This window comes from Filicampus tigris, chromosome 8 (genome assembly GCF_054856515.1).
Source record: "Filicampus tigris isolate MCC_2025a chromosome 8, RoL_Ftig_1.0, whole genome shotgun sequence".
Classification (NCBI taxonomy): domain Eukaryota; kingdom Metazoa; phylum Chordata; class Actinopteri; order Syngnathiformes; family Syngnathidae; genus Filicampus; species Filicampus tigris.
This window is the reverse complement of record NC_141224.1, coordinates 22,293,492-22,307,178: the sequence shown is the minus strand read 5'-3', so window position 1 is coordinate 22,307,178 and position 13,687 is coordinate 22,293,492. Positions and strand designations below refer to the sequence as shown.

The 13,687-nt window shown below is 42.2% G+C and overlaps 1 protein-coding gene across 6 annotated transcripts in view; it reads right to left on the bottom strand.

The window, feature by feature from the left end:
- Positions 1-13,687, bottom strand: part of LOC147144096 (plectin-like) — a 139,111-nt gene that overhangs the window by 48,609 nt on the left and 76,815 nt on the right. For 5 of the 6 annotated variants that reach the window (XM_086038247.1, XM_086038248.1, XM_086038249.1 and 2 more), the window contains exon 1: positions 9,604-12,938. The exons of the other annotated variant lie outside the window; for it this stretch is intronic. In XM_086038247.1, coding sequence (XP_085894373.1) covers positions 9,604-12,826 — 3,223 coding nt within the window. In that variant the 5' untranslated portion in view covers positions 12,827-12,938. Of the gene's footprint in view, positions 1-9,603; positions 12,939-13,687 lie in introns of those variants that run through there. 6 annotated transcript variants of the gene reach the window in all.

Below are 13,687 nucleotides of genomic sequence, written 5' to 3'. Positions count from 1 at the left end.
TACTTAGCAACAGGTGAAAAAGTAGTGAAGACTGAAGTGTTTACAAGAGAGCTTATGCACTTTAGGTAGATCTGATGACTCTCACCATGGAACATTTGTGAGGGCACCACAAGCACAAAATGAAGTTCAAAGTAATATTACTGAGTTAGAGAAAAATAAACTGGTCCCTGCGATAGTTTTGGAGAAGGCCGCAAGTGCATAAATGCCATGTTTCGCTTGATTTAACTCACCTCGAGTGCAGTGCAATTGTATGTATGTGCCCACCCTGCTTTACATTGCATTTAAAACTTGGAAAGCAGACCTGGAAAACTGCTTTGGGAGAGGCCAGCACCAGTTGTCCCAGTGAGCTGATATGAGCCACTTGACGGACGGAATACGTCATAGGTTATATTGTGTGACTCTTTGTGACTGGCTCCAAGTCAGTCCTTAGATCATTTTTGCATGGATAAGCCTTTTGTAAATCAGGTCCTATGTCACAAGTCAACTTTACGATGACAATTTATGATGGGGCACAGTTGAGAAACTCCAAGGTCATACTTGAACGGGAAAGTCATCTAAATATGCTGAGTTCATGTCTCACAAGACAGTGACTGCTGAACTATGGCTGTAAAGGACTGTCTAAGCTCATGTTTCTCACGATCACCTTCAATGAATTAGCAAACGTGGCAAATGCGTTCTTCCGAGCACTATCATGACTGTGATATAACCACATTTTTACAAAGCCAGGCAACAAAAGAGCATTTTGATGGAAATTCCCAGTATGCTGAAAATAGATAAAGGTTTGTTTGCCATGCGTCTGATTTTTGTAGAACAACACAAAACGTAATGATGCTAAATAAAATGAAATATGACTAATTCAAAACTCTACTGACTACTTTAAAACAAGTCATGCAGGGGGTGGTATTATAAAAATTCCTCTGAATAACTCAATGACTTCCATATGATCAGTCTTGCTGACATGGAGGGGAGTCAAAATTGGGGCTCTGTAAAATAACAAATTGCTCACTTGAGACAATGGACTGCGGCACAACTTCCAAAGGTGCAATGCAAATGTTATTTACTTTGGTGTATATCAGCTGTGTTCTGGACTGTAACTACTGATTTGCTCAAAAGTCAAAAAATTGACCATTTCATTTAAATGACTGCCTGTACATACAGATGTGATGTCACTGTGTATTCTATGGAACATGTTTTAGTACTCTAAAAGGGTGTGGGGGCTGGTTTCACAAGTGGTATAACCAACTCCTCAACATTTTACCATATGTGTTACGTTCTTCCCAGCCTGGCCCTGCCCAACTTGGCACCTTAGGTAAGATTTTATTTGGCGCTTCCCTTCATTTACCATTTACATATGCTTACGAAAGAAATCGAAGAGCAATGTGAATTTATATATCACCCAATTTAAAAATAAAAGACAGTTAAAAATAATTTAGTAATTCTAATTTCAAATATAAAAAGTGAAAAAATAATAGTTGATACACGTGTAGCCTACTATGCATCCATGTATAATAATGTACAATGTATTTTTGTTTGATATTGGTATTAGTAGAGTAAGTTGGGCCAATGGAGACACTGAACACTGACTGATTAGGTTTAATCGCTACATATCATCAATACAGCAATAGCTACGGCCCCCAAAATGCTGCGAAACTGCAAAAATATAAAACTGGCTACATACTAATTGCTCAGAAGCAAGTCATCAATTTAACCTTACATGGTGGTACATAACTGGAGGATGGGGACTTGGTGTTAGTCTCAGAGATGGGAGTAAGTCACGATATGCGTGTTGCAAGTGACTTAGTTCATGTTTGAACAGATTCTGGTGAGCTAAACTGTGAAGTTAGCGTATCTGATCTGCTAGCTAGACACACCACAGTCCATTAATCGGTGGACAGAGGATTGTCATTTCAGAAAAAAAATTGGAATGGAATGAGGCAGAACCCAAGACACACCTTTTCTCATGGGCTCCTTTGTTTACAGTGTCACATTCCACTCTGTTAAATTATTCAGTGGGTTACACCGTGTCGCTCTGATCGGATATCACTATATTTACACAGCTGACGGAAATATTGCCATCATACATACACACCCAAATTGTACTACGATGAGCTAAATTGTACCAAACTGAACAACTCCTGTGGTACTTATTCATCTGTGTGCACACACTCGCTGCTCCAGCGGACAGCAGAGGCCGCTCTGTTCACTCCCTTTTACGTGGCGTCGGTCCACCTTGGTCACGGAAGAATGTTAATGTCCATGTTCTCACATTCACATGCACAACACAACACAGCACACTGGCTTGAAGTAGTGCTGAGGATGAGGAAACAAAATCCCAAAGGTTTGGTATTACTCGCTCATAACTGCAATAAAAGATAGTTTACATAAGAGGCAGAGCTGTCACCATGCAGAATGAATCCCTGTAAAAGAGAGAACACTGTATTGGGTACCATGCCCATCCATCTGTGTGACTACTGTATACACATATATATATATATATACACATATATACATATACATCCAACCATTATCTATACCGCTTATCCTCACAAGGGTCGCGGGCGTGCAGTGAATCAATCAACTGTATGTTGTCGTATGTGGGAGTTTAGTCTTTTTGTTATTTACAGTCACCTTTCTACTATTTTAACTGCAGGTAGTTATTTTGAAAATAATTTTAATGCCGCTGCATGTTTCTCAGACACAGGCAGACAGACAGCTTTATAGTGGTGAGCAAACGTGACAAAACCGGTTTGGGAGGCACGGTTGTTGGAAAGCTGTCATCTGCAACCCTGCTGTAAAACGGCGGGCCACTCTGTGTTCTGTTGGGATCCTACCAGTGTCACACATGCCTCTGCAACACGAAACCAATCAAGTCAGCTCCCCATTATCACAATGACAGATCATTATTTGCAACTGCAATTAACAGCAGACATGAGCATTAGATCTTACAGGCACAATATGACATTCTGAAATTGATTAGGTGTCAGAAAGGAATCTAACAAAAAAACAAAATAAATTGTCCTTCAGAAATTTCATATATAGTATACTGAATCAAATGTTCAGCAATTTAGAAGAAAAAAAATGTAATGCTTTTGCATTTAAACAATTTATTTTGAGTCATTTTACTGCAACTTGCATCTGCAACTGTTTGTCTTTTCTCAATCTTCAAAATACAATGACAGTCACTAAGTGTACCAAGCTAGGACTGAAGAGGCTTGCAGGCATTTCTTGGAACAGAGCGGATTAGGGTACCCCTGGTTCGTGGTGACAGGTGGGGCCTTCATGGTTGGGGGAGGGGGTCAAAGAACAGTGTGATGACATGGGTGTGGCACTTTTTTTTAAGGTGCAAGAATCCCTGCTGTTTTCTCCACGCTGAAAACGCCCACGGAAAAACATTACTTTTCCTCCTATTTATTCAGCTGTCTCAAGATCTTGGTGACAAATGGCACACGTGCCCAACCCTTCTCTGTCAATGTATTCTGAACAGTAATGACCTAAATCTAGGTTTAGTTGTTATCTCTATTGAACCACATTCACGTCTATTTCAGTTGCAGCTGTTGCAGTTTTTTTCTGACACACCATTGAGACTTGTAATATCGACCATATGATGGGTTGGCCATTTTCTTCCCATTTTCTTCCTGTGTGACATTCCGGCGAACGGAGTCAGAGAAAACACAACATTGAACCGTGATAACCCTGCATGACAACACCCTAATAACGTAAGGTATATTATTAAACAAAGTGAAGTGGATCGGTTTATCTGGTTCACGTAATGGGTTGCACACACCTCTAGTTCCTCATGTTATCTTCACCATAATAAAAAAAGATGAGATAAGAGATGAGACGAAGCTTGTTTGAATAACTTAATGAAGGCAAACGCTGTCTGTCTGTCCAGCATATCGCAATAAACTAAATGATTTGGAATAATGTACATACTTTTAAAGTTGCCCATACTTGTTTTTGTTGGCAACAAACAGTTCCTAAAAGTAGCAAGGAGAGCAGGTTAGGCTGGTGGGCGGCGGCTTTGGCCCAGTGCCCTCCATTGCCACACTATCAAATGAAATAAAGCAGAAGGGCAGCCAATCTTAATTCAACCCGTTAAATGTGACATGGAATGCGTGAGGCAGTAGCTGCCAGTTGCTGTTAGTGCAATGTGAACACGCATATACTGTACGCACGGTATGGAGAGTATCTCGTGGAGTGTGTTCGTGTTAATATGTGAGGGAGGACCGGGATCACAAGACTTCCACTTTGTGTTTGCCAAACAAATTCTGACAGCTCCTAACTCGACAAACAGTCAAAACAGAGAGACAAGACTAGACACATAGACACCACAGCAACCCCAATCTGGTAACCTACCAGGTATGATCTTCATCTAAGAGACGATACAGAGGAGAACGGGAAGACGAGGACGGTGAACACGAGAACTGAATAAGACTGAGGAGGGGATGAACAGGACAGGAGAGGCTGCTGTTTGTTTGCTCTGAACTGCCTTGTTTCTTCTCCCTTGTGTTGAATTTTGACAGGCTGCGCCTGCTGCTTGGATCCGTCAGCCTGCTCTTCTGTGGCCAGGGGAGGAGGGACGACCCCAAGCCTGGGGAAAAGGGCAGGGGCGAGGGGCTAAGAGGGCTGGATGTTCAGGCAGAAAGGGTTGGGGCTGACTGGGGGCTATTAATATCCAACACAGCCAGATGATCGCATAGTGTCACAGTTAGAAACTGATGGAAGCACTCTGGCGGGACATTTGGCAAATCCGCCCTTGGAGACGCAATCAGATGGCTCGTCATCACGTACTTCCAACGATGATAAAAGACATTAATCCCATGAAAACACAGCTGGACAACCATCTGAACCTAGCTAGCTCTATTTACGGGCAGACACGCACAGGGTGCCTCATGTGTCGATGTGAATTTGTGAGCAGTTGCAGTGCCAACATTTTGGCAACAAAAACAAATGTACCAATACAAAAGGATTGTGTTCCCAGGTACGAACAGAAATTGTCATTTCAAATCACAAATGAATAACTCGGGTTACCAATTACAATTTAAACTCATGGTTTTCACCGCAAAATAGTTCAGCATCCACAGCGCATCTGGTGTCCTTCTGGGATAACAGCAATGCACACACAATCTCTAAATATAGTTTGCTTTGTTAAATGGACAAGACATGATGAATTACAGGGTTGTCAACGCGTCTCATTTCTCTGCAATGTTAAGAGCAATTCAACCCAGTGATTTGGGAGCAGACTTGAAATGGAGTTACTTTGCATGATGTCCATTGTGAAAACACCTACATGGAGAAACTATGTGGGGGCTTTACAAGGAAATGTGGGAAATGTATTTCATGATCCTCCCTGTTCGCCTCATGCACATAGCATTCACGGTAAAACACAGAACTGTAGTAATGTATTTTAAGCATGTGTCCATATGGAAATATGTTTCCATCGACACCCAATGTCAAAGGGTAAAGAGACAAGCATACCAAGGAGGATTTCATCCAACAGAATAATGAGAATGTCTTTATCTCAATCAATCAATCTTCATGTAAAAGAAAAAGTCTCATTTAGACATGCATACAACTAAAGTAGCCTTTGACGTTACCCTGGGACATGACTAATGTCATAAGTATTTTTCACTGAACCCACAATTATTTCCACATGTTATTGATTTGCATTCCCTGGGTTTAGCTGATACTGACGTAACAGTTCTATTGCTGCAGCATCTTGCTTTGCTCAGGGGCACCTCAGCAACAGACAGGAAGCAGAAGAGACCTTTAATTTTTTTCGTCTGCAATGGGACTCAAATGGTAACCCAGCAGTTCCAGATGAGCTACAGATGAGTTACTGTAGCCCTGAAAGAACACATTTTTGTACATCTGTAGATTTTTTTTATAGCTAATGCATTACATTAGAGCAACGGGGATCATCGACCTGAGAGCTACAGTGGTACCTGAATTCACAAACACAACACCACGTCCGATGACCCCTGCATTAGAGTAACCACCATATCTATATACACACATAGCGATACATTTATAGTCTATAATTGTTCTTGCCCATTAGATTTTGTCATCTAAGCATTCTGGATCCCTTAAAAAATGCAGAATAAATAAAAATGGCAAAATTGCTATTATTATTTATTTTTATTACTATTGTGTTTAAATCATGTTACTGTAGTGTCAAACATACATTTCCCAGACAAATAATCAATAAACTAGCACGTCCGCCTCACAGTTCAGAGGTCGTGGGTTCGATCCCAGCTCCGGCCTCCCTGTGTGGAGTTTGCATGTTCTCCCCGTGCCTCCGTGGGTTTCCTCCGGGTACTCCGGTTTCCTCCCACATTCCAAAAACATGCATGGTAAGTTGATTAGACTCTCTAAATTGCCCCTAGGTGTGATTGTGAGTGCGGATGTTTGTCTCTGTGTGCCCTGCGATTGGCTGGCAACCAGTTCAGGGTGTCCCCCGCCTACTGCCCGAAGACAGCTGGGATAGGCTCCAGCACGCCCCGCGACCCTTGTGAGGATAAGCGGTATAGATGATGGATGGATAATCAATAAACTAATAAAACAAAAACAGTTTGAAATTACGGAGCCTGCCAGGAGACTGGGATATTTAAGATTGCGTTATAACGCAATACTTTGCAATATAATGCAATAAATATTGCGAAATGTCGTACTAGCATTGCGTTATATAAACATGAATGACGGTTTGGAGAGATTTTTACGCTCTAGAGATGTCCCAGACAAGGACATACTTTGTATGCAACGGGATAGGTATGTATGGGCCTCATGCGGCGTAGGAATAAGGTGGGTAGCAATTTTGTTATGTTAACTACGATAACTGTTTACATTTAGTACATACCTTTTCCCTTTGCATGCAAAATATGTTCTTGTCTGGAACATCCCTAGAGCGTAAAAATTTCTCCAAACTGTCATTCATGCTTATGCCAGTGCCGCCGTACACTTAAACCTACGACCCTGAAGTGGAAGTCTTTCGTTCTCCTCCTAAAATAACATTGCAACAATTATTTTATTGCGAAATGAAGCAATAAAAATGGAAAAATTTATTGCGTTATAACGCATATGTTTTGCAATAAAACACAACAGAAATGCGTCATAACGCAATACTTTTCGGAAATTTCCCAATAATCATTGCATTATATTGCAAAATATTGTGTTATAACACAATCTCAAATATTGACGTGATGCCCCGTGGGGGGCTCCGTATGAAATAACTTCACTTTCAAAATATTTTTTAATGATTACACTGCTTAAAAGCAAATTTTAATTATATGCTAAATTTGCTATATTATTATTATGAAAACCTGATGTGCTTGAGGAAAAAACTATTCAGTTTTTACGATTCAGAATCAATGTAAATAAAAAGTAATAAGTAAACGTTTACGTTTTAATCACATCTGTGATTAAATGTGTAAAAAATTGTTGACCCATGTTTTCATTTCAGTGGTCATCAGCGTATCAACCATTGGCATCTTTGCAAACTGTACATTATATGCCCTAGTACGTGTTCCTGCATTTTCTGTGACTCGTACATTACCACAATGAAAGGCACTGAGCTGCAATTTGTTGTAATTGTTCATTGAAGCGGTTACACAAGTATGCATTGGGCAATAGTTCAGTTGAGAACAAGGAGGACATCAGTAGCACGTCCGTGTTGTCTTCAAGTCCAATTGTCACTTGTGCCATGCGTGGGCAGAGTTGAAACACTTTCTCAAAGCATGTCTGCTAGATTCCAATGTGGAATGTGCACAGTGTTAGCGCAACACTCACCATTCAGTGGAAGTTCTCTACACAGCTACAAACAGAACATTATACCCTCTCACACTTTTGATAATACATCAATGGCACATAACACAAAAGTAATTTTGTGTAAAGAAAAGTAAATTATACTGCAGCAAAGTGCACATGCATCCGGTATTATTGTTATCCGCAGGCAGGTAAGTATGTAAAAAACGAACCACAAATAATCACAGTACTAAAAATAGCTTCAATGACAACCTGTGTATAACACTCAGCTAAGGTCAAATCAGAAGGACACTGCTAGCCGAGCACCGCCTGTCTAAACTTGTTGACATTAGCAGTCAAAGACAACAATGGTTGTGAATGGACAGCAGATGTCAGCAGTGGAACACCAAAAACTGACACTTAGACTTAACTGATTGAAACTTTTGAGCCTTATCTCACCTCTTCACATGTAAAACTGTCAACTACCAAAACCACAAAGATAAAGTATTTTAAATAGATTCATCAAAGTAAGAAGAGTCTCTGAACTATGTTGGATTAGGAGGCATTGTTCAGTTTATGACGAATTGCATGCATTGTGATACTTTGCTTTGAGTTGATACCTTTTCTCCACAGATTGAATTATGTCTGCTAATTAGATCCAGATCTTGTGTCACGTGTTGAACCAAACAAATACAACTGGAGAGCTATGAGCAAGCTGCTCCCTCACTCTATTACTCACACCCACACCAGACAACGCCCATGTCAAGCACTGTGTGCACCCTTAGAGGGCTCTACACTGTCACGTGAGCTGGATTCTTACATGCACTTCACTTTTCATCTCCGTGTAATCTGAGTCACAAGAACACAATTAAGTGTCAATATTCAAGTTTGACCCAGCTGTTAAGCATAAAACCAGTTGGGTAACTATTTTCAGGAATCCGAAAAAAGGAGGCAACCATTCAGAGCTCTTATCACATTGCATGCCTACTTCCAAATTCCTACACATGCTATTGCATAATGGAATGTCATCAAACTTCTCTCTGATAAATAGGCTGACAGGACAACTCAGACACAGCCACAGCACACGTTAGTGTCATGAACATATCTTAACAGCGAGGAAGTATTATTGCCGGTGACAGGATGAGAAAGGCTCCCAAAAGTACCACACCTCCTTCACTTCAATCTGGCCACGGATCACAACTATCTCTACGGGGACCAGGCGAGGCTAAATCTCAGCTGACAGCCCCACCTTGCTTGAGTGACCTCAAGTCTGTATAATCTCATTTGGCAAATATGTAAAAAGTGGCCCCAAAGAGGATGAGTTTCACTCATTTGCAGATCAGCTTGTTATCCTGCAGCAGAACCACAATTAACCACCTAAACTATAAGTATGAATTTCATTTGTGTAATTAATTGCCTGTGGTGCAGAGGGGAAACTCGGGGATTCTTTAGATAGATTCTTAATTTGATTTTTTATACACATTTTTTTTTCAAGCTTTGATTATGTATACTGAAGTGAATCACTTCTATGTGATAATTAACAGTGACTAGAAAACACTCCTGGTATTTCTAACAGTGTAACAGACAATCTATCATTACACACCGATAATTAAATCCCATGCACAGCTGAATGGATTTGTCACAGTATCTATTCATAAAAAGAGACAGCTAATTGGACTTTCTGCTTTGTAATATTCCATATACTAATCCATTTTAAAATAAAAAAAACCCAACAGATTGCACTTTAACTAATCTCAAAGTAATCACTGGAGCATTGTGTTACTTTAAATCCACTAGAAATCAATGTGCAAGACTGAATGCAATGGGGAAAGATACAGGAAGTAGAGTAATTGGTACACAAACCTTCTATGAAGTTCGGCCATGTCTTGTCCTCTGGCTCCTCCAGTGAGTGGTCCCAGTCTGCCTCAGGAGAAGCTCCATGCACCCTGGCACCCGGCGCCCCTGACAGAAGTGCCCTCTCTATGGCAATCTCTTCCAAAACATCCAAGTCCAACTCTTCTTCTTCTTCGGCCTCAGGTTGCACAGCTTGTGGACTTGCCTGCGCCCCAGTTGCCTGAGGACTAACAAGCTGCTTCACCTCAACTATCTCTTCAACCACTACAACTTTCCTCTTCATGTTGCCCTCGTCTGTTTCTGGGCTTGCAGACAAAAGGGTGTCCCCCAGGTGAGATCGGGCACTTGCGGGTGCTGCAGTGGCAGAGGGTGTGTCCTCCTGCAAGTCCCTCTTCTTCTCTTCCTCCTGCTTTAAGGCCTCCGACACAGAGAGCTTATTTGCTGTGCCGCGCTCTGCTGACGGAGTGGCTGAATGTTGTGCAACTATGGGAGGCTCCTCTTGCCTGACAAGGGGGTTGGCCCGTGCCTGAGCTACAGCTGCCTCCGCTGTTACCACTGGCTCTGCTGACGCTAATTCTCTGGCTTTGGGTGCTTCCCTAACAGCGGAGGATGTTTTTGCTTTCGGAACCTCCTGCTTAGTTTTTTCTGCAAAGAGCGGTTCTGGCTCCACCTCCCCTTTGTCTGCTGGGGCCTGAGAGAGCGCAGCTGCCGCCTGTCTGGTTTCCTCACTGCACATTTTTCCAGGAGTCGTTTTTGCAGAAACATTATGTTTTTTCAGTTCAGAGGTCACAACAGGGCTGTCTTTAACCATGTCCCCGGGCAAAGGTGGCCTTTCAGTGGATAGCAGTGTTTCTGCTTCCACACTTATGGTTGAAGCCACTTGAGTCTCAACTAGTTGTTTGCCATTCAAACTTTGCAGCAATGTTCCATGTTTTTTGACAAGTCGGGCATGTTCTTGTAATGGCTCTGCTACTGTTTTCAATTTAACAGCAGTGGTTTCCTCACATATCTCCGAGTCCATGTCAGGCAGAATACATTTAATTTGTGTAACTTCTGCATGAGCCACTGGGGGCAATGTGGCGCTCTGGCCAGATGACAAGGGTGACTTTTCAGAAATAGCCTTTGTTTGTTTAGGGGTTTTCCCCACTGGTGTCACTGCCATTTGTTTAGAGGCATCAATTGCTCGCTCCCTATCGTTATTTAATTTTTGCTCAGGCTTATTTGTCTGTGTAGGATATGGTCCCTTGAGCAGTGTGCTTGTTTCAAGGGCATGGTCTTTGTCATGGGACTTCACATTTTTGTCTTCTACCTTTGTCTCAGGTGTACCCTCACTACCCTTGGCTTTCTCTGCTTGAGATTTCTTTTTCTTTCGCTTGGATTTAGAGCTTCCTGCAACCACCTGTTTGTTTTCAATAGCTAGTTCAGTGGGCACAAAAGTTTGACTGAGCCCAGGAGAAGTGCCTTTTTCCAAAGACACAGAGACTTGTGCAAGGCTTTCACACGCTTCTTCAGGCGCCAATGACTCTTCTTTCTTGACACCATGACTTTGGTTTACCTCAGTTTTCTTCTCTTTTGGTGCAGTTTTGTCTTTCTTTGGTTTTGCCTTCGCATTACTAACCATCACTGTGGAAGGGGTTGGTCTAACTTCAGTTAGTGAGGACTCCACTTGTGTATTCTCACACATTTCTTCAATTTGAGACTTTGCAGGGAGAGTCACTGAAGTCACAGAGTCAATGAGATTCGGAGTATCTTTAATTGTATTTTTTTCTTCTGCATCCGCGGATATCACTGGTTGAGAGCTGGTTGTCTCCTGATTGATGGCTACGTTTGATGTTATTTTAGCCACTTTGTTAATCTGTTTAGTTTCAGCTTGTTTCTTTGAACCAGTATTTTTGGCTGATTCCTTTTTAATAATTTCTCCTTTCAGCTGTTCTTCCACTGCATCTTTATTGGCACATTTCATAACAGGAATATCAGTACTGGTTAGGAGTTTGGATGTTTCCTGAGAAGCTGCTTTACTCATTTTATTCTTCTTTACTTTATTAGCTGCTATTTCAGTTGTGGTGAGTTCAATATTCACCTTCATTTTTTCCTTGACATCACTATTTGTGGCTTTGGTTATGACATGGGGGGCTGGGACAGTTTCTGTCACAAAAGTGCTAGTTCCCTGGGCAGAAGCCTGAGAGGTCAAAGCATTTACCTTATCAGTTGCTGGTACAGCAGTGGCCGCCATGTAAGATTTAACCTGTGCAACAGCCTCCCTGTTGACCGCCTTTTTGATCTCTGTTTCAGGAGGCGCTGAGCCAGATGAATTAGTGTTAATAATTTTATAAGCATTCGCATCTGCAATTTTCAGCTTGTCCGTGTCTGCTTTAGGACTAGAGGGCCCGCGTTTAATTCCTGGAGGTGTAGCATCTGTAGCCACGGCAACAGGAGATATATTAAGCTGTGGGGCTGCTTTGGAGGATCCTGCCATCAGAGAGGGCTTTGTCACATCCTTTTTCCAAGGTGTTTTTGAAGTAGAGAACAAACTCAATTGCTTCTCATTTTGAACTTCAGATACTTCTCTCTCCTGAGATGTCGCCTTCTCATTGCTCACATCAGCCTTCTGATGTGAGCGGTCCATCGACATTGCTTCACCCGGAGAGTTGTTCCCCTTTGTAAACAACAATTGAGTCAGGTCATCCATTTGTTTAGGCCCAGCAGGTTCTGCAGTCGGTGGACGGCCCCTGAATCTGGGGGTCCTGTCAGAGTAGCCCTCTTTTTCTCTGGGGCCCATCATCCGATGGCGGTAGTTTTGACGCTCTGCCTTTGCTTCTTGGCTTTCAGATTCACCGCTAAACCCTGGTTTGGGCACATAAGATGTAGGACCTTCAACAGATTGGACCCTTGCAGCTTGCTGAGCCATGGCCAGAGTGGATGCTGATTTCTTAAATCTTTGCAAGGAGGCAGGAACAATTTCAAGCGGCAGGCGGAGGTAGTCACGCAGGTAAACAATACCCTCATTGGTAAGGTACCAATAGAAATGTCTCCAGGCAAATGTTTCCTTCACAAAGCCTCTAGATTTAAGTGATCCCATAGCACGGATTACTTGTAGGTTGCACACTCCTTGTACCTCAGGATGCTTGGTCTGAGGTCTCTTGTCCTTTTTGGCCACCATGACACCATCTCGAAAGAGAACCTCGTAGATTGCCCTCAGGTCCCGCAGCGGCATAAGCATTCCCGCAACCATTTTGATTTATATCTACACTATCTCAAAGAAGAAGAAAGTAAGACTCAACAGACCACACGTCTTACTGTGAGGAAAAAAAAAATCCACCAGCAAAAGACGTGCTTCAATTCAATTAGAGGTAAATGAAAGAGAAAAAATCTGTGTAATATGCCCCCTTACTTTCTCACACTTGTGTTCTCGTTGATCCTTCGGGTGTTGTAGAAGAAAAAGAATAATCCGTTCAAATGTCATTCAAACAAAATTGAAATTATGTCGTCTCACAGCATAAAGTGTTGCTCCTTCTGCTGGGATGGCAATGACAGAATGGAAGAGAGAGAGTGCATGTGAGTGTGTGGAAGAGAAAAAGAGTGAACACACACTTAGTTGGGCTCCTCCTCCCTTCCCTCTCAATTCCTTCTGGAAAAAAAGACGCATGGAAAAAAGTTCTCAGTCAAGTAAATATAACGGCAACGAAAAGGAAGTGAAGAAAACTATATGCAATAAACCGATTAACAGCAAGAAAGAGCTGAAAAGCCAAATGAATGGAGCAACACGCCAATGAAGTGTGTCTGAGCACATGTTCTGTGGCACTGTGACTTCTATGGAAACGCCCACTCACACACCAAAGTACACACCTCCTGTAATGTCCACACACGCACGCGCGTGCACACACACACACACACACACACACACACCCCCACACACACACTTTTAAACTAACACCGTTGCTGGCTGACACACGCCCTTCGGTGTGTCACACACACCAGCTCAGTGAATGGGCTTTTCTAAACTCAGATACACTTGAAGAAAGCGAGAAGAACCAGATGGCATACATCCATCCCAGCCTGGAGCCACTCGTTATTCATGCATGTAGGTTACCAA